This window comes from Myxine glutinosa, chromosome 4 (assembly GCF_964187855.1).
Source record: "Myxine glutinosa chromosome 4, kmMyxGlut1.1, whole genome shotgun sequence".
Classification (NCBI taxonomy): domain Eukaryota; kingdom Metazoa; phylum Chordata; class Myxini; order Myxiniformes; family Myxinidae; genus Myxine; species Myxine glutinosa.
In genome coordinates, this window is record NC_136264.1 from 142,627,993 (window position 1) to 142,650,309 (window position 22,317).

Sequence of the window (22,317 nt, forward strand, 5' to 3'; positions counted from 1 at the left end):
TGGTGTGCGCAGTTCGGTCCTCACGTGCAGCCTGGACGAGGTCAGGTCCGAAGGACGAACATCCGCCTCGAAGTCGGCACAGACGAACTTAGCACAGGTGGGACAAGCTGCCACGCAGGCAGACAAACTTCAGCTCAGGTGAGTCGTGTCGAAAGCCAACGCTTGCAGGTCAGCCGGATGGCGCAAGAGATCGGCGAAGAAGCGATGGGTGTCGATGAAAACACAGCCAAACACGTGTCGTGGGAGAAACGAAAAAGCAAGCGAGATCTCGTCGTGAGGCGTGGCGAAAAGGCCAGAGCTCAGGTATGTCCTCGTCGCTGCGAAATCCAAGACAGGTCGTACTGTGGGCGCAGCCTAAAAGCAAGCGAGTCCGGAGCAGGAGGTCGTGGCGCAGCAAAATCCCCAAAGCAAGAGAGATGTTGTCCTGTGCGCTGCGAAATCCAAGAGAAAGAAATGCGATCCGCGCGGGCTTTTACCAGATCCGCCCACGCCTCCAAAAACGTTCCACAGCCTCCCATTGGCTGAGGTTTGCCGCATCCTGGCTGGGTGTTCCCGCCTCCTCACTGGTCACGTGGGCCGTGCTTTTGGCCCGTCTTCCTGCCCATTAGTAATGGCTTTCCTTACCCAACGAAGGTTTGAAGATCCTGCCTAACTCTCAACGCATATTTGGTTTTGATTACGACACAATGGGAAAGGGCTAATCTTTACATTCAATAAGACATAACTATACTGCAGGCTACATGTTGTCGTGCAATTAACTATAGGGGGTTTGCCTTTATGGCACAACCGCAACAATATATATATTGTTGCGGATTCGGAGAACGGCACTCCCGTTACCAAGGGGGGGGTTAATCCCCTTGCCTTTTAAGCTGGCCGTCTCTGATCCTGGAAGCCATGACGTCACTTCCGGTCGGTGGTAAGTAGGGTTGTAAGCCCAATTAGTCTTGTTACCTAAGTACTACCACCGGCCGTAAGCGAGGAGATAACTCCCACCCGGGCCGCAGCGTTAATGGATACGCCGAGCGAAGCGAGCTGCGACTCGGGCCGTTAGCAATAGACTAACCCGATTCCGAGCGATTGGCCAAATCGTGCCACCGGTACTCAATTGAGGAAATCACGAAAGCGATCGGATGAGAGGAAACCAAAGCAAAGGGAGAACAAATATTTATTAATTACGTACAAGAAAACCCGAAGAGAAAAAACGAAAGAAGGGCATATACAATAAGAAGAAGAAGAAGCAGCAGACACAGGGCAATCTTATACACTCTTAATTATCACGCCCAGGACGACACAAACGGACTTACACGAAAGGGTAGTGGTCGGAAGGAGGAGAAGGTCCAGGCGGATGGTTGGGCGTTGAGGTCCGGCTCCGGTCCAGTCGAGTCCGGCTCCGGGTGTTGACTCGTGCCGTGGCGAGAACCCGGGCAGCAGCAAGCACGTACCGTTGGCGCGCGATCGGACCTTATATGTGGCGGGGGGGGGGTGGGGGGGGTAGTCCTTCGCACGGCTGTATGCGCAATTCAATATAATTGATGGTGCAATCTCGCTCACCTCCGTGCAGTCTCTCTCCTCTCTGTGCAACGACCTCTCCCTCCCAACTCACGAAGTAGTCTCAAGTGAGCGCTTTTATCACGCGCTCGCGTATCAAGCCGCATGCTCTTTAGTCCGCCTACCGGTGAACACGCCTCGGCCCTGATTGGTCACGAGGGTTCACCGGCTCCTCCCTTCGTGACACGTTGATGGGGCCACGCCTCGCTCCGACAACTTCTCCCCCTTTTTCTCCAGTCTGACCGCGTGCGTAATGGCGTCTTGAGCCGTGCAGCGAACGCTACTGGCAAGCCAAGGAACACAATTTGGAGGGAGGCTACGCCGCAAAATGAAGGGGATTGAGAAAAGGGGCCTAGGTTATTTGATTAATGCAACGCAGAGTCAAACTATTGGAAACAGAGCCTTACCTGAAACACATACTAATGAAATAACTGAAGAAGGTCCTATGGTGTCCTACGTGTTGCAAAATGGACTAACTAGGGTGCGACCTTTTTAAGTGAAGAGAATTATTTACAAGTGAAGGTTCTAAAAACCGTGTAACTATATATATATATATATATATATTGTTACAGACGCGGTTTTAGATGTTATTTTACCGAGCGGTGGTGTATTACCGCGTCCAAACAGTTACTCCCCGATTAGAACCCGATCCCGCCCGATTCCACTCGAACGTTGGCCGAATCGCGCTATGCTAAATCAATGAAGGAAAGGACACAACGGCTGGGATAAATGAAACGACACAAGGGGGTACAGTTCTCAAGACCTCCGGAGGAGGATATAATTGGTGATGCAGAAAAGGGTAGATTACAAGGTAAGAGGTAAAGCACAGAAAAGATGGGCACTTAGACACAGTCTTATCTATCCCCGACAGACCACAGACAAACGGGACAAGACTGACTTACACAGGGATTGATGGCAAGGAAGGACAGGCAGTCGATAGCACAAGGTGCACCTTGGCTCAGGGGCAGAATCAACACGGTCCGGTCCAGAGATGCGGGGAGGTATTTCAGCGCTCGGAGGTGGCGTGTTCTCTCTCCAAGCTGAGGGCGCATCTGACGTCACCTCCCTCTTCCTGCGCATGCTCAGCGGGGAGTGACACGCCCTCGGCTCCTTGGCCCCGCCCCAGATGGGATCGGTCCGCCGCTTCTATTGGGTGCGGGGGGTTACCGGGCTCCGCCCTTGACGAGGAGCTGACAGCGAGCCCCTGCGTGGTAACCCCGTCGGAGCACATGTTCAATGGCGGCTAACCAAGCCGGAGTGAGGACGCACACTCCCCGCGCCGCCGCCGCTGTTGTTGTTGTTGTTGTTGTACCATGAGGAAGAGCTGCGGGGAGGTATTGGGAGGTCCTAAACTTTCTAACGGTGCCATACAATCACATTCTGGTGCAACGAAGAGTCAGAATTAATGGAAACGAGTCCTTAACTGACATAGACTAAGAATAACTAGCAAGATGTCCTATAGTTGTCTACGTGAGATGTGGTGGACCTGGATGCGACATTTAATGGGGGAAATAGGGGAAGGTCGGGTCTACAGAGTGTTGTTTACAGAAAATGGGACTAGGGAATGGGGGATTGGGGATAGTTGGGAAGTATTTGGGAAATAGGGGAATATTTACAAGCGGATATGGATGGAGGCCAATCTCATATCCGCAACATTGCACCCTTCTCTACCTCGGGGCGGCCCGACCCGATAAATTTTTACTTACTTTAGTGTGGCACTCAGATGTAGTTCCCTCTACTATTAACTCAACCCTGAGTGCGACAGTTTTACAGATGTTCACAAATGAGTAAATATGTCCCCCTGCGACGTTGCACCCTTCTCACAGAAACACACCCACAGGATAACCGAATCACGGAAAGAATCCTCAAACTAAACATACAGCCGGTAGGGAGCATCATTTATACAAGACTACACTGATATTTACACTACGATCCAGGACCTGTTTTTGGAGGAACACATGCAGATGTTATGCATAGAGAGAGCACGCATGCCAGCATCGATACACCAACCCACGAGTGCCCTGTGGCCCTACGGCCTTTAATAATGTACAGAGCACCCCATCCAAGCACCAAAAGCACCACCCCATACACACAGTCAGCACCATCCGGTGCACCAATAAAGTGTTCATAGTCACCGGTGGTGTCGCAGCCGGCCGATGTTCTGCCGCTGGTCTTGCCTTCCTGAAGTGCACTTGGCCTTCTGGCTTCTTTCAAAAATAAAGAAAGGCGCCAACCGCGTCCATTTCTAAATTGTGGCCGTCAGGGGGGCCAACTATAAGTGGTTCACCTGTATGGCATAGGTGCCACGTTGACCCATAGGTCCATCAACGGGTGGTGCTTGCCCGCAAAAGAACTGCGGTCCATGGTGGGCGGCCACAAAAATTGCGGTCCATATGGTGTATCGATCCAGGCAGCAAGCAGCGAAAGTACAGGCCCACAACTGCAGAGCCAGCACCTCTCTCTCCTCTCTCTCTGCCCCAAAGCCAGATCCTCTATTTCCAACTCCAATCAAAATTTGCCATCTCCAATTCATCATCAGTCCCTCCTAAGGAGGGAGAGATGGAATCACCCCAATGTCTTATCCACGTCGTGATGCGTCTCACAAATCCAAACAGCAATTCTTATTTCCTGCAACACAGAACAAAGGAACACAGGTGTGGAGTCATCATCATCACCTCAGGTAAGTGGCTGCGTATGGTGCGACAGGTTCGTCAATCCTAACTATTTCCTAAATGACTTTAACAACTTTACATTACCCGGGGTCTTTCCCTGCCAATCCATTGGCCAACTTACACTATGGGTTCTAAAAACCAATTCCCATTGACCAAACTGTGGTGCTTCTCAATTTGGGGTCTCACTCCCCCGATTCAACACTCGGTGCCCTCGCACAATTTCTGGGCTGTGACGTGTAGCTCTCCCAGCAGGTCTACCCACCTGCACACCTCCACCACTGTAGTTGCCACCCGAGCTTACCTGCTCCTCACCCTAACCTAACTAACTGGGGAAGGCCCTCTCGCACTCTCACCCCCTCAGTGCCCTCTCTGGCACGGGCTGCCCGATCCACACCCGGGATCCTCAGGCCCCATCCACACAACTACTACCGGCTCCCAGAGCCCACCTGCGGCCTCACCTGGCCGACATCCTCACAGTGGTGGAGTGCCCAAACCAACTACACACACTAACAGGCTACACGCCCAGCCATTTCCACAACACTAATGCACCCATCCACAATACCATTCTGCAACCGCACCACAAATGCCAATATCCAACCACAATTTACCTATCCCCTCTACCTAACACTTACACTACCCGCCCCGGGTACTCGTGAAAGGGGTCCACTCTTCCCCCATCCACACCTTCGCACCATGCACACCACTCCGTACCACTTACTCCATGTATTCCACACACCTGTACTTGCACACCTGTGCTCTCATACTTGGTGCCGCCTGCACCCTTCTCTCCCCCAAGCGCATTCGCGCTGATCCACAACACTCACTACTCATACACTGCTCCACACACCTGTCCAGTTCTCACACAGCATCATCTCATCTAACTACTCCCCTCTGAAACTTGCGCTTCCCAGTCGTCCCTTTAAACTATTGCGCTCCCTCGTCATTATAATCCACACTAAACTACCTGCGTCCCCACTACAGGTATCAGTCACTAACTAACCTTAACGTTACCTAATGTCATCTTTGCTAGATCCCTATCAATATAACCTAACCCACCCGGGCTAGTTTTCACTGCCGTACACCCCATAAACCTAGTGCTCCTTTGCCCCCCCTTTTTTGTGAGGGATGACAGAGTTGCCATCCCACCACATCGGGCATCTCCCACTACCAATTTTGCACATCCAATTTCAACAAATCAAAAATTTGCCAATCACTACTCATCTGCCAATCATTACTGCCAATCCTTTGCCAATCATCAAATTTTGTTTTTCTCTAATTTTGGGTCCAAAACACTAACCTCATCACACAGTCTACTCACTAATGCCTCTCGGTGCGCCAATTCCTGTCCAAAGCTCGGCTTCGTACAGCCAAGCCATGAATGCGGGTTGTTTGGTGCCAGCGGCTGGATACGTCCCGCATTCGGTGCAGGGAAGGAGGTTTACCCGGGCCGAGGTCCCACGCACCCTCTCGGCACGGAGCCATCCAATGTCCCGATCTCGACCTGCCGGCACGTCTCAATAGAAAGTGGTCGCCATGACGACCCTTCCTATCGGGCTGCCCGCTCCGCCTAGTGGAGCCCGGACGCGGCCGTTCCAAGTGAGGCCCAGCGTGGATCGCGTACGGCGGTCCTTTCGAACCCGCCGCGGCTCGGATCCCCGCTGGTTCTCGCGGCACGCGAAGCCCGGCACGCACCGAGGGCCCGATTCGGCTATAAGTCGTTCTAACCTCTAACCCGGTCACCGTCGATGCTTCACCTGCATGCTTACAAGCATACGCTACCCCTTTCTTGCTCATACCTCCAGCTGTTCCCATGCTCCTCGTACCTTTCCTTACACACCTCGGTACACTCATTCCGCTCACCGACTTGGTCACACACCTGCCCACCCAACACCTTGGCACACATTCGTCGCTCGCACACCTCACCAACACACCTCTTCGCGCCCCTTCCTCGGTCACCTCCTCTGTGACAATTACAGGTGTGCTTTCATTCGCACACCCAACCACGTGCCTCACGACCAACTCAAGTGTGCATTCCCACACACGCTCTACCATTCTAGGTGTGCATCCTCGCTCACCTGTCATAACCAACTCACGCTCCGTGTCACTCTTACTACTCTCACCTCCACTCTTGACAGCGCACTCACCCTTACTCTCGACAGCGCACTCTTTCCTCATGCACCCGTCCGTTACACACCTTTCTCGCGCACACTCTTGCGCACACTCTCCCGTCACACCCTCTGTAACACTCACCACAGGCGTGCATTCTCCCTTTACACCCTCCGTAACACTCCTCACTACGCGCTTCCATGTGCTCCCTCGCACACGCGCTACGACCGACTCACTCTCGACAGCACCCTCACTCCTTGGCACGCACTTTTTCCTCACACACCCCAGAGTCGGACTTTCTCGCACACCTCCTTTTTCGCACACCAGACCTGCCGCACACTTCACCAACGGCCTCTCACGAACACCCGGGTCCATCTCGACCCCCAAGCTTATTAAATCACCTGGCGCATCATACGCACGACCATATTGGTCACCACTTACACCGGGTCCTCTTTCTCTTCGCTTCTCCTCCATCACCTGCGAATCCCTCATCCGGTTAATGAGCACATCATCACGATCCGAACACAGACTTTGGACCAATTCTTTTACTTCCTCCTTTATCTCTTTCTTATCCTCTCTCCGTCGCTTCTTAATTTCGCTCACCCCTTCTTCCACTTCTTCTAATTTCTGCTTCACCTCTTTTATTTCCCGGTACGTCTCCTCAAGCTCGTCCTCTAAGGCCACCTTGACCGTTTCCATGTGCGTCCTCACCTGCCGGTCCTTCGTCTCCATTACCTCTGTCACCTCGTCCAACCTCGTTGTCAGTCCCTCACGTACCATCTGACATTGCCTCTGTGTCGCTACCAAGTCATTTTTTAGGTCATTCTGTGTCGCTTTTAACCCCTCCTAGTACCGCAGTGTTCCTTTGTACCTGCTCCACTAACTCAGTCTGTCCCACCGTCAGCTGTTCCACCTCCTGCGTCAGGTCCTCTATGCCCCCTTGTAACTTTACAGTCCCCTTTCTCACCTCCTTCTCCATGCGCTCCTTACAGTGCCTCACCTCCTCGCGCACTCCTCCGACCTCCTCACTCACACCTCTTCTGATCTCTTCTCCCATCACTTGCATCTCCTGCCCAGATGCCACCCTCATCTGCTCCATTTTCTCCCTGTGAGCATCCAATTTAGTTTCTACCCCCATTCTGACCCCCTCTATCTGCTGCCCCATTTGTTTCACTTCCCTTTCCGCTTGGTCCCTCATGTCCCTCAATTTGCCTTCCATACTGTTTTCTAACCCCTTTTTCATCCCTTCCATTTGATTCTCCTGAACGGCCATTCTGTTTTCTACCCCCATTAACCCCTCCTGTATTTCCCCTAATCTATTGTCTAATCCCTCTATTCTACTCCCTAACCCTCCGATCTGGGCCCCCATGTCCTCCCTCAATTTCTCGCTATTGGACCCCATGTCCTCCCTCAATTTCTCGCTATTGGACCCCATTTGGCCCTCCAATCGCTCACCCTGAGCATCCATCCGGTTCCCCATTACCCCCATTTGGCCCTCCAATCGCTCACCCAATCGCTCACTATCAGCCCTCATTTGCTCACTATTAGCCCTCATATCGTCCTTCTGCAGGTTGAGGGACGCCTGCATTTGCGCCATAAATTGCTCCATGAGGGCCTGCATTTGGGCCATCCCTCCCACTTGTGCAGCGGGTGCGGCCGCCGCAGCCATGTGCGAGGCGCCATTTTGCGAACCTGCCACCCTCACTGCTTCGCTCTCCTCTTGTCCCTCAATTTGGTCCTGGATCGACCCTGCCTCACTCTCCTCTACCGGAACCCAGCCGTCTTGATCCGCCATAGCGCGACTTTCAAAATTCGGGTTTTTATTTTTGTAAAACAAAATCAAATTTCGCCGTTAATAATTTCGAGCGCGTGAAGCGCGCTTCGGGTCCAATCCCACTTCCCGACACCAATTGTTACAGACGCGGTTGTAGATGTTATTTTACCGAGCGGTGGTGTATTACCGCGTCCGAACAGTTACTCCCCGATTAGAACCCGATCCCGCCCGATTCCACTCGAACGTTGGCCGAATCGCGCTACGCTAAATCAATGAAGGAAAGGACACAACGGCTGGGATAAATGAAACGACACAAGGGGGTACAGTTCTCAAGACCTCCGGAGGAGGATATAATTGGTGATGCAGAAAAGGGTAGATTACAAGGTAAGAGGTAAAGCACAGAAAAGATGGGCACTTAGACACAGTCTTATCTATCCCCGACAGACCACAGACAAACGGGACAAGACTGACTTACACAGGGATTGATGGCAAGGAAGGACAGGCAGTCGATAGCACAAGGTGCACCTTGGCTCAGGGGCAGAATCAACACGGTCCGGTCCAGATATGCGGGGAGGTATTTCAGCGCTCGGAGGTGGCGTCTTCTCTCTCCAAGCTGAGGGCGCATCTGACGTCACCTCCCTCTTCCTGCGCATGCTCAGCGGGGAGTGACACGCCCTCGGCTCGTTGGCCCCGCCCCAGATGGGATCGGTCCGCCGCTTCTATTGGGTGCGGGGGGTTACCGGGCTCCGCCCTTGACGAGGAGCTGACAGCGAGCCCCTGCGTGGTAACCCCGTCGGAGCACATGTTCAATGGCGGCTAACCAAGCCGGAGTGAGGACGCACACTCCCCGCGCCGCCGCCGCTGTTGTTGTTGTTGTTGTTGTACCATGAGGAAGAGCTGCGGGGAGGTATTGGGAGGTCCTAAACTTTCTAACGGTGCCATACAATCACATTCTGGTGCAACGAAGAGTCAGAATTAATGGAAACGAGTCCTTAACAAATCTCACTCTCTTACTATGTCTCTCCGAAAAGATCGACTGGACAACCCTCCCATCTACTTTCTCAACAATCCTCTCCAAGAAGTTCTGTCACTCAAGCTTTTGGGTTTCACTATCTGCCATGATCTTTCTTGGGAAAACCACATTTCCAAGCTGGCCTCCAAAGCCAGTCGCCGACTGGGCATCCTCCGTCGTGCGAAGTCCTTCCTCGGCACACCTGAGCTCCTCACCACATACAAGGCTTTCATCCGCAGCTCTATGGAATACTGTTCTCCCCTATGGGCTGGTGCTCCTGCCTCACACCTGGCTCGGCTTCACGCTGTTGAATCCAAAGCTTTCAAAATCATTGGAATCTCCCGCGATGAAGCTATCTCTGAGGGCCTTTCACTCACTCACCGCAGGCAGGTAGGTGGTCTTTCTGTCTTCTACCGACTCCTCTCCGGCCTTGCTCCCCCAGCTCTCTCTGTGCTCTGTCCCCCAAATATTCCTACAGGTCGCACAAGATCTGCCAGCAACCCTCTGATGGTTAAACTGCCGAAATCTCGGCTCTCTGCTCACCTTCACTCTTTCATTCCTCTTTTCTCCCGCCTGTGGAACAAACTCCCACACTCCCTTCAATCCCTCTCCTCCCTCCAGGTCTTTAAAACAGCTGTTCACCACCATCTCTTATCTTCCCCCATCCATAACCTTGATCTTTTCTACCCCCACTAATTCACCCCAGATCCACCTTGTTTGAAATTCCAACTTATTTCCTGGAAATCCTGGCAGTGTCCATATGTTTATACCTCTCCCACCCCCCCCCCCCCCCTTCACATGCCTCTCCCCCTTCACATGCCTCCCCCCCAAAGCCCTCTCCCTCCCACAGATCTCTCGATGTCTCCATGTCTCTCGGTCCCTGCTCTCAAATGTTGTGTTTGTGTCCTTCCCCCTCTCTCCCCATCTTGTCTACCGCTCCCGATGTTATTTGTTTTATGTGTCTGTTTGTCTTTCTGTGTGATTAATGTTCGCTCTTTCACGAGCCTCGATCTTGTATACAAAAAAAAAAAAAAAAAAAAAAAAAAAAAAAACTGACATAGACTAAGAATAACTAGCAAGATGTCCTATAGTTGTCTACGTGAGATGCGGTGGACCTGGATGCGACATTTAATGGGGGAAATAGGGGAAGGTCGGGTCTACAGAGTGTTGTTTACAGAAAATGGGACTAGGGAATGGGGGATTGGGGATAGTTGGGAAGTATTGGGGAAATAGGGGAATATTTACAAGCGGATATGGATGGAGGCCAATCTCATATCCGCAACAATATATATATATATATATACCTTGCAATTTTGTGTCAAGAGTGTCGGTTAATGCTTTTCCCACTATCTGAAAGCTGTTTGGTTTTGTCAGCAGACACAGGGCAAAACACTCGTGTAAACAGGCAAACATAAAATGTTGAAGATGGCGAAGAAAGGGGGATAGGAGTAAAGATATAGGTAAATGGGGGAGGCAGGGATGGTGGAGGTCAAAATTGCAGCATTTTGTATAATCCTACTACATAAAATAAGTATGTCTTGTTATAGAATCAAAAACTGGGCCAGTCTCCACCAAATTTAACATATGTGAAGTAATTAGGGTTTGGTCACAGGTACAAAATGTCCCACTTCCCTCCCCACCGTGAGGTTGGCGAGACGACTTGTGGTATTTGAGCCTGTACACATGGCACAGTGCAAGTGCTTTACTGACCCCTGCTGGAGAGAGGGGGGATTAATAGCCAATGTTGAAATATGCTTCCCCTGCCATTCTCCTCCTCTCCCCTTCCCCCAAAGACGACTCCCAGAGTGGGTGTCTCTAGCTATGTTAGTTATTTTACTAATAATAAATGTATTACTAATAATAAAATAAAAACTATAATAATAAAAAATATTACTAATAATAAAATGTTTGTTCTTTTGTCCAAACCATTTGAGTATATGGTTAAAGTTTTACGAACTCATAGACAGTCCTTTTGGAAAACAAATAAAGTAAGGTAAGGTAATTCTCTGTGTGTTCGTCTGATAATTATAGAATCAAACGGCTAGGCTAATCTGGGGAGACTATTTGCATTTTTCACCTGGACATGTGGAATTTGGCAAGTGGTTTAACCACTGATCCCTGCCTAAGGGAGGGGACATTGACTCCATATTTCACTCCGGGAGGGCATGGGTATTGCTAGTTTATTAAATGGATTGCCCTTTGTCAGTGATGCAGTTGTGATTGATATCCTGTATTTTGTTCACCTGTTCTTTGGCAGAAGAGATTGCAGTTGTTGTCAAAGGCAAAGGGTAGCATTCACAAATTTTGGTGCATGCGATTTGGGCGACATTACTATTTACCAACATAAAGCCACATGTTTATTGACAAAAACATGAAATAAAAGCGTTTGCATTTTTTTGAGGGGAGGGATTATTCCAGGTCTAGGCTCATGGAAGAATTTGTGGAACAGAACAGATCAGAACATGAAAACGATGGAAAGTGGGAGGGGGACACCCAACAGGAGGAGAGATGGACACTGATGAATAATGAGTATGTGGGGGGAGGAGAAAAGGGGTGAACAAACTGGATACAAGCTCGAGAACAGAAATGGGAAAAAAAATTTAGAGGACGATGAGGGAGAGGTGTGTGTGCTTGGGTGTGTTAATGAGGGTAGAGAAGATGAGTATGAGATTGAATAGTGTGTGCAAGTTGTCTCCACAGGTGAGATAAGGGAAGAAATGAGTGGAGGTAAACAGTGAGCCATGGTTTTGGGAGTTTCACCAGACGTGCTCCCTGTAGAAACCTTAGGAGTGTGGGGGAGGCATAGACATACAGAGCAGGGAAATTGCAGAGGGTACGAGACCAGGAAGGAGGCAGGATAATACAGAGAGGGCAATGACCTATCTGCGATCTGAGAGTAACAGGCCAAGATATTTGGCTTCATCGCAGGACATACCAATATATTCAGAGCCTTGGTTTCCACACCATCAAGATGTGCAAGATATGAGGCAGGTGTGCCAGCTCAAAGGGGCGAATAGTACCCCCATTGCGCTATGGGTTCAGGCTTTGACATGGCTGAGGATGCTGAGCCGCTGGCTGGCTTTTGATGCCAACTTGGATGTGTGGTTTGCCCAAGAAAAAAACATGGCTGATGTTGTGGTCCAAAGGTTTGAGGGAATTAACTTGTTCAAGGGGTTTGTTAAGGAAGTAGAAGGAAGGGTTCACCTTTGCCAGACTGTGCTTTCAGAGAGAAAGTGAGAGATTTGTTCTGGTTGAAAGACATATTCAAGCTGTGGATCGATCAGCTTATGATTCTATCAAAGCCTGCAAACAGGGTAGGTCTAGGCTGTTGCCTGCCCATTTGAAAGATTAGGGATGCAGTCAGCAGAGACTAGGATTTTCCAGAGAATCAGAGATTATTGATGCAGATGAGGAACAGGATTAGGCCCAAAAAAAGGTCTTGTGGGGAATTCCAGCCTCAACAGTGGAGGAGATTAGAAAATCCTGTTGAAAACCATGCATCGACTATGAAAGTGGAGGAAGTCAGGATGCCATGAGAGGAGGTGGTCTTGGAGAGCAAGGTGGGGTGCAAACAAATGCTCGATGTCAAAAGAGATGACTGATTTCATGTCTCGGATTGATGGCCTCCATTCATTTTTGGGTTACGAGAAGTAGCGTGTACAGTGTGGAATGACCATGTCTGAATTTGAACTGATGATCCGAGAGCAGGTCGTTGAAGAGGAAGGACTTTGAGTTAGCTGCGATTATGGATCCCATGACTGATTATAATTGGGAGTAAGTTAAGAGGATTGTTTTTGCACCATACTCGTGTAATGCAGTGGTTGGCTGATTTTGAAGAAGACAGAGTATACCATATTACCATAGGGTAAATGTTCAGGAATAAAGGGTAAGCAAGAGCGGCAGAGAAGGTTTTTATGTGTGTGCTGATGCTGGCCGAACCTGTCGTAGAATAGAAGTCGATGGTTGCCACAAACCTCTCCACCTTCTCAGGTCAGAGAGAAACGGCATTCTATCTGAGCCATTGTGTGCACGAGATTCGGAAACAAACACGATTGAAGTATTCTGCCTACTTCTTGAATGCACCATAAATTGTATCTGGGGCCATCTTTTGTGGAGCTTAGTAAATTGTTAATTAGGAAATGGAAGGGAAAAGGGTATGTATCATCAAGGGCAGTGATGGGGGTTAGACTGAGTTGTGGGAGGGGTGGGAGGCCATGTCATGCTTGGGAAAACGGAGGTTTAACATTTTCATATTATATACATAAGTTATTTAAACAATCCTCTTCAATGTACATATTGTATACATACTAGTTAACATTGACTGACTTAGAAGAGACGTGCATGATGGATATCATCTTCTGTGCAGGTCTCCACCCCAACTTTTGCTGAGTAAAGTGTTCACTTTGAACACTGGAGGCTCCACCAGCCTTAGTGGCAGCAGCAGCAGCAGCCTGTGAGTAAAGTTCTACACTTGATGCTGATAAATGTTTGATATTATATATGCAAAGTTCCAAAGTTAACTTGTTTACCATTTAGGGACCAAGCTTCAGGTTCCTAAATAAAGAAATACAGGTTATTAAATAAAGAAATAAATAAAACTTGAATGTGGTTTATGTTATGGGAATGATGGATGTGCATTGTATTTATTTATTTTCCCCTCCCTAAGGATGTTTCACTGCCTTGTTCCCATTGTGCATAAATGACCACTATATTTTTGTAGCTCTGCAATGTTCTTTTCAAAGCTGAGATTTGATGATTATGGGGAAGGGACTGTATGGAGGGCCTGACACCGTTAATTGATGTGAAAGAGAGTTGATGGTTGTACAGGTAAACTTTGCAGATTGGACTTCTCATGATCCCCAATCCAGATACATGAAGACAGATGTCATGAGAGGGGTCTTTTTGTATGTATCACAAGACTGTGGGGTAGCATCATTGGATGAGGGCCGGGCTGTGCCGCTGATGCAACGTGCTCTGTAGGTTAGAGGAATTTGGTCAAGGTGTCGTTGATAACTCGCCGACTCTTCGCGCAGGGGCTGTGGGGTATTTAACGTCCACCAACTAATGCCAACAGACAGATGCCCGTGTAAGGTCCATCCGAGGGATGGGCGCACACACTGACGAACCACCCTGCCTGTGAAACACCGGATGACCACTCTCTGTTGATTTCTTTCTCTATAGTTATTATATCAGGTGAAATATTTGCAATTGTATCTAACGTGACTTTGTGAAATCACAAACATAGAGCCCTTTAACCATAATCTGTTTCTTTTCAGGATTTTACATTAGAATGTTTAGGCATCCTCTCGTATCATGTTCTGCTTTTGGCATCCTCTCGTCGTATCATGTTCTTCCTCACCGCTCCCAGCAGTATTGCTTACCAAGTGATCAACAAGTGTAACATGCTGATCGTGAGACCAGACAGGACCATGTTGCCTGTGTGGCAGGTCAAAAAGCTTCTTCATCCTCATAGAAATCTGTCTTTTATTCCTAATTGCCTTTCCAGCTGCTGTCTTGTAAATGTCACTCTGCGATCTGTTCTAGGTATTTGTTGTCAAGTTTTTTCCTGTCATTTTCCATGACGTTAGTTTTGAGAGAAATGAAACGGACGTGTGTAAACCATGTATGAATGCTTGACTCACTTTGTGCGTGCACAACCTAAGATGCAAACAGCTCACATCCATGTTCATAGCTCAGGTAGATGGCAAGCATTAATTAATAAATAGGTAAATCTCATCAATTTCTCATGCATCATTGCAAAAAATGTCAAATTTTGCAGTACGTGATCTGCTCTACCCTGTCTGTGCTCGGCAGTGAATTCCGTGGAGCACAGAATTCTAACCGATACAACATGTAGCCCATCTGTCGGCACTGCTCGTGTAATTGATCCATGTCTAGCACCCACACCGTCCTGCAAACATGATTGGTCTGACAAGTTGGTTTAAACTCCATGCACCGATGCTATTGGCTGTGATGTTAGTAATTTATCATGGAGCGATGCATCCACAGCCATTGCGTGTGCTTGCTGTACTATGTGTGGAGGTACTATCATATCAGCAATTTCGTATTCATATCCAAGAATTTGGATCATTTTCACCTTGCTTTGTCTGAATTGAAGGGCATTTCGGCACAAAATTCTTGAGTCGCATTTTCATTCATTCGTGCACCATTTGACGCTTTGGTAGCAGCTGGAAGTAGACGGGATTGCAGCCGCCCGAACTCCAGCTGTACTCGGCTTTTAACGAAAACCTTGATTATGGTCAACAAACATTTAAGACCGTTTCATATGAAACGTCACACATTTGTTGATATTTTCACAAATCAAATAGTGCACCGCCCCATCCCTCTGTGTAATATTTTATACAACCCTTAACCCTACCTAACCCAACCTTCTCCCTTGTAGGTTGGTGTTTACTCACCTCTTCTCTCTGCTCTTCTGTTCCTTCTTTCCTTTGCTTGATATGTTCAAATATGGGCAGGCTGTCGGTGTGTTGCCCTTTTATCTCATGATACCTCGCTCTTCCACGAGTAAGATTTTGTAGGTAAAAAGAAAAAGAGAAATAACTTTATTTGGTAAATGCAAGGAATATAAATTTGTGAAACCCGAAGCAATGATACAGACCCGATGGGGATGGGGAGTGTAAAACTGCTTGTGTAGATTATATAATTGAGAGCTTGAGCTTGTGTGCAGACTCACCGAGAGCTTTGAGTGCACGAGTTCTGGCCTGACGTCCTCACATTCCTTTCCTTTCCTCAACACAAATGCCTTGCTGCAAGAAAGGACTCGAGGTATGTATAATACTTAAAAACAAAAATTTATGTTTTGCTTTTCTGTTAAACTTTCCAACCAATGTTTAGGTTATTTCAGAGTATTTCTCCAAAATAACCTCAGAGTGGGTCCCGGTGTCCGGCTGGCCGAATGTGTACATATGTATTAATGGACATGTATACGTCCACTAGTGTACGTACGTCGTACGTCTATTAACATTTGACTAAAACATCTTCTCACAAACTACCTGACCGGTTATGGACGATATTTGGCACGATGCATCAGGACAGCAAGGTCTCATGGGGTTGTGCTTCCCATCTGGATGCTCGCCCTATATAGTGGATAAAAGGGGGGTTTGCCCAAAATATTGGTATTTAATTCAAAAATCTTCTTCTCAGAAACTGGCAGACAGACCCAGACCAAACAAGGGTATTCCCATCATCGTCTTCTGAGCCAATTTGCCTTTGCTTAGATCACAGCACTTTGTGTTCGTTTGCATTAGTTGTGATGATGGCACTTATTCTATTTTGCATTTTTCCATGTTGTTGTATTTTTGCTTCATGAAAATGAGTGAAAGACAAGTACAAGGGTATAATTTAAGCTTTGTGTTGTGGCTTGAGTAAGAACTGGAAAATATAAGAGGTTTGGTGTGGACACTTAAGGTGTGCATGGAAGATGTTGGAAGGTATACTTAAGGTTCTGGGACTGAAGGGGTGGTGAAATGTGTTTCCCTCACCTATGGACCCAAGCTTCAAGAGAAAATGCAGCAAATTTACAAAAATTGTTCAGGTGGTTCTTCTGCCTTCGGTGAAGCAGTTGCATTTTGCACAAGTTTGGGATGTTGACGTGCTTCAAAATTCTGAACGTCCAACTTCTTTCATTTTACACAGAGAAAGGTGCTCGGATGGGAAGATCAATTTCCATCTGAGCATATAGCTCTAAGCTGGGGTCTTAGGGTTATATCCATTGCACTCTGATTTGTACAGTTGTACGTCTACAGTTCTTTTAACATACACTACTGTGCAAACGTCTTACACATTCAGAATAAATGAATGAATGAATTTCATTCATTACACATTCAGGAGCTACAAAATATGGATGTTATGAGCGTCAACCATTTACTCACCTCCACTCGTGTTTGTATTATTGCAACAATGTTGACTATTATTCATACAGCTTAGTTTTGGGTGAGGATAAACAAAGCTTGTCATTGAGCATTCTATAATTCACATTGATCAGAATCTTCAAAAACTTGTGATCACAACTCGGTAAATGTGAGGGATCTCTGGCTCGCTCTCGGGAGATCGATCATCTGACTATTTAAGTGCCTCGGGGTCTGTTCGAGCAGAACTGACTGGGGTTATTCAACAACTCAAGTAAACGATACATGAGCAGCTATTATGAAGTGTTGTAGTGGCTAATCCATCACATTTACCAATCAAGTCTAATTGATGACTCATTGTCAGGTGTTGTCATTAACATCAAGAGGTTCCTCTCTAAACATACATAAAGTTAAAAGCCCACTTTATGTACTGCAGAATACAAATCTATCAGGATTAACTGTTGGCTAAAAAACAAATTTGGTAGAATTTCAGAATATTGCCATTTAATTGTTTCGGCATAAAAAAGGAAAAGCATTTAGTGAAATAGTGCACATCTGAACTCAAAGTAAAGAGAAGCATCATCTGTAATTGACAAACCCAGGACTGGAAGGCCCAAAGAGATGTCTATCAAGGATGTGTAATACTTGAAGATAATATTTTAAGGAATATAAAGACAAGCCTTGAATTGACGACGGAACTGGTAAAAGGCTTGGGCGTTGTTGTCCATCAATCAACAGTACAAAGGTCATTTTTGAAATCAAGACTTAAAGGATGTGTTACAGGAAGAAAACCTATTTGCTTGCTGCTGTTTTTGTTTTTTGTTTTTCTTTTAACTTTGGTTTCCTGGCCGCAATTTTATCAATGGTTTTGTCGAGCTTGATCTCAAGGTCGATTTGAGGAAAATGGATAAAAGCATTAAAAATGTGTGGAACTGAAAATGGCATGTTAAAGGAATATGTTTTGTGAAAAGGCACAACTTGGCACGGCGGAGGATTCCCAGTCGACGGCTGGCTTTGGAGTCCAACTTAGAAATGTAGTTTTCCAGGAAAGATCATAGCTGATATTGAGACATAAACATTTGGGTGACTGAACTTCTTGAAGAGGATTGTTTTAAAGGAAGTAGATGGTAGGGTTGCAGTACGGTCCTTTCAGGGTGAGATTTGTCAGGATTGAAAGACATTCCTTGTGTTTGACCAGCTTGTGATTCTATCAAGGTCTGAAGAGGGAAGACGCTGCAGCCTGTCTAAAGGATGACGGATATCACAGCAGAGTGTGGAATCGTTAGCAAATAGAGAATTTTCGAGAGGGTCAGAGAGACAATTAATGAAGATTCGACATAGGATGGGGTCCAGAAAACTGCCTTGGGGAACACCAGCCTTAACAGGGAGAGCAGATGAGAGGATTCCATTGAAAGCCGCATGTTGGCTATGAGCATAGAGGAAGTCAGTAAGCCAAGAGTGGAGTTGTCTTTGGATGCCAAGGGCAGTGAGTTTGGAGAGCAAGGAGGGATGCCAGACTATATAAAAAGCACGAGATATGGTCAGAGAGATGGCTCTGATCTCACGCCTGACATTAAGGGCCTCCATCCATTGTTGGAAGAGTAGAAGCAGCGTGTCCAAGGTGGTGTGTGACCTGGTCTGAAACCAAATTGATGATGTGAGTTGAGGCTGTTGGAGAAAAGGAAGGATTTCATATCAACTGCGATGATGGATTGCATGATCTTGCTGATGATCGAAAGTAAGCTAATAGGTTTGTAGTTAAGGGGATCGGTTTTTGCACCTTGTTTATGTAATGCGGTGATGTTGGTTGATTTCCAAGCAGGTGGAAGATGATCTTGGGGAATCCATGTTTGATGAACTACTGTGGTATCGTGGTCAGTGTATCGGCATGGAAATGTGATTCTGACATTGCACTTTTGAGCAGTCAAGTATTAGTCACACATCAGTGGCAGGCTGATTTACTGATCACTTGGCAATAACTTGGTATCACCTGTCTTGCGCCTACTTCCTTTGAAGAAGCTGCTGATTATTTTGTGATAATGCCGTCTTCTTGAATGATTTGGCTACGTTTCATAGATCGAATGGGGACGGGTCAGTGAGGTGTATGAAACCAACAGACACATGCTTGATTCATAGATCAAAATTATATTTCATTATTATTCGAGGTAGAGAGGAGGACTACCATGTGACTTTGTAGAGAGGTGGAGTGACTTTCCAGTTTTTCGCACGTTGAAGCTTTCTTTATGGCGTCAAGCTGAAGTTTCCCCACCATCTCATCGTTGTTATTTAGAATGTTCATTTCCATGTCACCCACTGTTTTTGATTATGCGTATTGTGCTTTTGATCCAGTGAAATTCGTACATATTGCTCACTTGATGTATCGTCTATAATCTATATTCATCACTGTCATTTGCTGCATTTGACAATGATTTTGGTCCTGAAAATAAGTAATATTTAATAAGTACCATTCCACAATGGGGGTTGGGGGAGGCTGTTCTATTTTGAAGTTTTGAGATGCTGTGAGGATTTGCTACCATGCTTTTAAATATCAGAATGAACCACCTTTAGAGGCCATTTTTTCCCTGCAGAGCAGGGGTTGGCCTTTTCTGGGCACCTTGGTCTTAAATATCAGAATATATGATACAAATTTGTTCAATGTGACACTTTTCTCAAAATATCTTGCTTTGACATTATTCCCGCTGAGCTTTCAAATCTCTCATGAAAGTATCTTTTCCAGTAGGGCCTATCTCTCAATCATACCACCTTCAAGTTCATGCATTTGGGAAGTTTTGATCCCACAATTGCGTCCATGATGATGTTATGGGTGCGTGAAGTTGGTCCTGAGCACCAATAATCTATATAATAATACCGTAAGGACTCGACTTTGTTATCCCTTTTACGCCGCACCCAGTGACCCGATGCCCACGGCACTAATGGATTTACGATCTACGAACCGCGCTCTTTGTTTATCACGTACAGCCATACTCGAAAAATATGAATTCGCCGACGTTGGGGCCCAAAAGCATCCGATTAACTGCCGATACGACTCCATCTTACGACGCCATCGTATTGGCGTCTGCTGGGCGAAGGCGACACGAGCCGTCCGCTGATTGGACAGTCGAGTGGTGTGAACATGTGTGGTGTGAACCAAATGGTCTTTTTATTCCCTTGAACATTTTAAATTAGGATATATAAGGAAACGTCTATCGTCATTTTAATAAAGTTAAATGGAGTGACGTTGCGATACTCGGGGTGCATTGCATAAATCCTCGTAACTCAGAGAGGTGTAGCAGGTGGCGAGACGTAAGGAAGCTTAAAGATAACGAGCTGAAAACAGACGAACGATATGTCAATCTCTTTCTACACAGAACGGAAATAAAAGTATGAGAGCGGGAAGGCATGGCCTGAGCACTTCGAGCAGAGAGGACTGATTGGACTTAACTTAAAGAGAAAAAATTTGAGCTTAACGGAAGAAGAAGATCCCATGAGCGCTCCCCTATGCCATCCATAATGGTACACTCTATCCATACACCACATCCTCCCTTCCGTGGATGTTCCACGGGTTTCGGCTAGTTATTAGATCAATCTCGTGAAATTCACCTTCTGCTTGCGCATCATGTGGCAACCCAAGTATCGCTTAATTTTGCATATGCAAGGTTTCCTTGGATTTCTTTAAGCCAACCATGTTTTATAGCCAGCAGCTCACCCAGGACAGTTTTATTATGGCGTGATGATTACTATTAGGTAATGATGATTACTATTATGATAATTACTATACTATGATGATTACTATTATTATTAGGGCGGTACTAGAACCATGATTTGGGAAAATCGAGCAGAATCGACTAGGTGCCCATGCAGCGCATAGGAATTTTAGGTTTTGTGAGCTTTTGCTTACATATAACCCTCATATATATATATATATATATATATATATATATATATATATATATTGTTGTGGATATGAGGATTGTGTTTTTTTATTGTATAGTAAATTGTTGTAAAATATCGCCCTCCTCACTCCAGTGTAAGGTCAAAGGGCGTTCCGCCGTTCCCGTAGTTAATTCCATAAAGCATACACGTTAGCCAATCATAGATTTCCCCCCTTGTTGGTAGTTATATCTTTATTATGTGTATTAGGGTAAGGCCTTGTCTTCCATTAAGATGACACTCCATTGCACCAAGTGAAATAAGATAGATCCCCCTTCATTCCCATTCCCAAAACCTCCATTTCCAACTGCGTCATTGCCAAGCCTCAATTGCCAGCTACATCCCCTCAAAGCCTCCATTGCCAACTGCACTGGGCAGTTTGCCAGGTTTGCTACAGCTGTGGGTTGTTGATTTTGCCCCAAAACCACCATTGAACATGTGCTCGGGTCGGGGAAGAAGGGCGTGTCCCCACCTCGTCATAGAGGGGAGGAGTGAGTCAGCCCCACTCAACCAACCATGAACAAGGGGTTGGACTTGGAGAGGGTGTGGAGAGAAACATCAAGGAGGTTCGCAAAGGTTCAGGGGCGTGGCATATATAACCCGCAGAAGGCGCCCCCACCTCACATGAGTCCTGGAAAAAGCACGCGACGTCCACACAGCAGCAGCAACAGCAGCTTCAGCCACAGCAGCTTGGGGCCTTGACGGCAGTTCTTGAGCAGGGCCGCGAAGGAACGGCGGCTGCTAAACACGCCGATCGTGCTGCAGTACCCGTGGACCTTCCTCTCCCTCCAGCCATCCACCTCCTGCCAATCCTATCATCATTCCCCGCGTGAGTCTGTCCTTGTTTGTTCTGTCCTGGGTTTAATTAAGACTGTAGGTAAGCTAGCGTTGCACTGTCTCTAATATCTTCTGTAAATTATTTTATTATCCTTCCTTCTCCTTGGTTACTTTGAGCATGTAAATAATAGGAATAAATTTAGTAGTATTGCCAACCTTTTTGTCTTCTTCTTCTTCTTCACATCCGTGTCGCCTTTGTCTTTTCCCTATTGAATACCTGTGGCGCGATCCGGCCAACGTTCGGGAATCGGATTAGTCGGGGTAACTGTTCGGCCGCGGTGCCATCCGCTCGGCAAATCAACATCCTTATCCGCGGTCCGTAACAATCGGTGTCGGGAGCGGGGTCGGACCCGAAGCGCGCTTAACGCGCTCAAAATTACAAGCTGCTAAAATTTGTTTTAAAGAAAAACCCGAATTTTGAAATCGCGCCATGGCTAGTCAAGGCGATCGGATGCCGGTGGGGGAACTAGAGGAGGGGTTAGGGGTAACCCAGGATCAGAGGGAAGAAATGGAGGAGGGCAATGAGGAGGTGGTTGAGGAGGTTTCAGGCGCGCAAAATGGTGCTCT

At 47.1% G+C, this 22,317-nt stretch overlaps 1 protein-coding gene across 5 annotated transcripts in view; it reads left to right on the forward strand.

Moving 5' to 3' along the window:
* The window catches only part of LOC137425320 (folliculin-interacting protein 1), a 165,043-nt gene that overhangs the window by 77,956 nt on the left and 64,770 nt on the right, over positions 1–22,317 (forward strand). For all 5 annotated transcript variants that reach the window (XR_013623209.1, XM_078776537.1, XM_078776535.1 and 2 more), the window contains exons 5-6: positions 13,479–13,565; positions 15,804–15,901. Coding sequence is in view for 4 of the 5 variants with exons in the window: in XM_078776537.1 (XP_078632663.1) it covers positions 13,479–13,565; positions 15,804–15,901 (185 nt within the window). In the remaining variant the exon portion in view is untranslated. The remainder of the gene's footprint in view (positions 1–13,478; positions 13,566–15,803; positions 15,902–22,317) is intronic.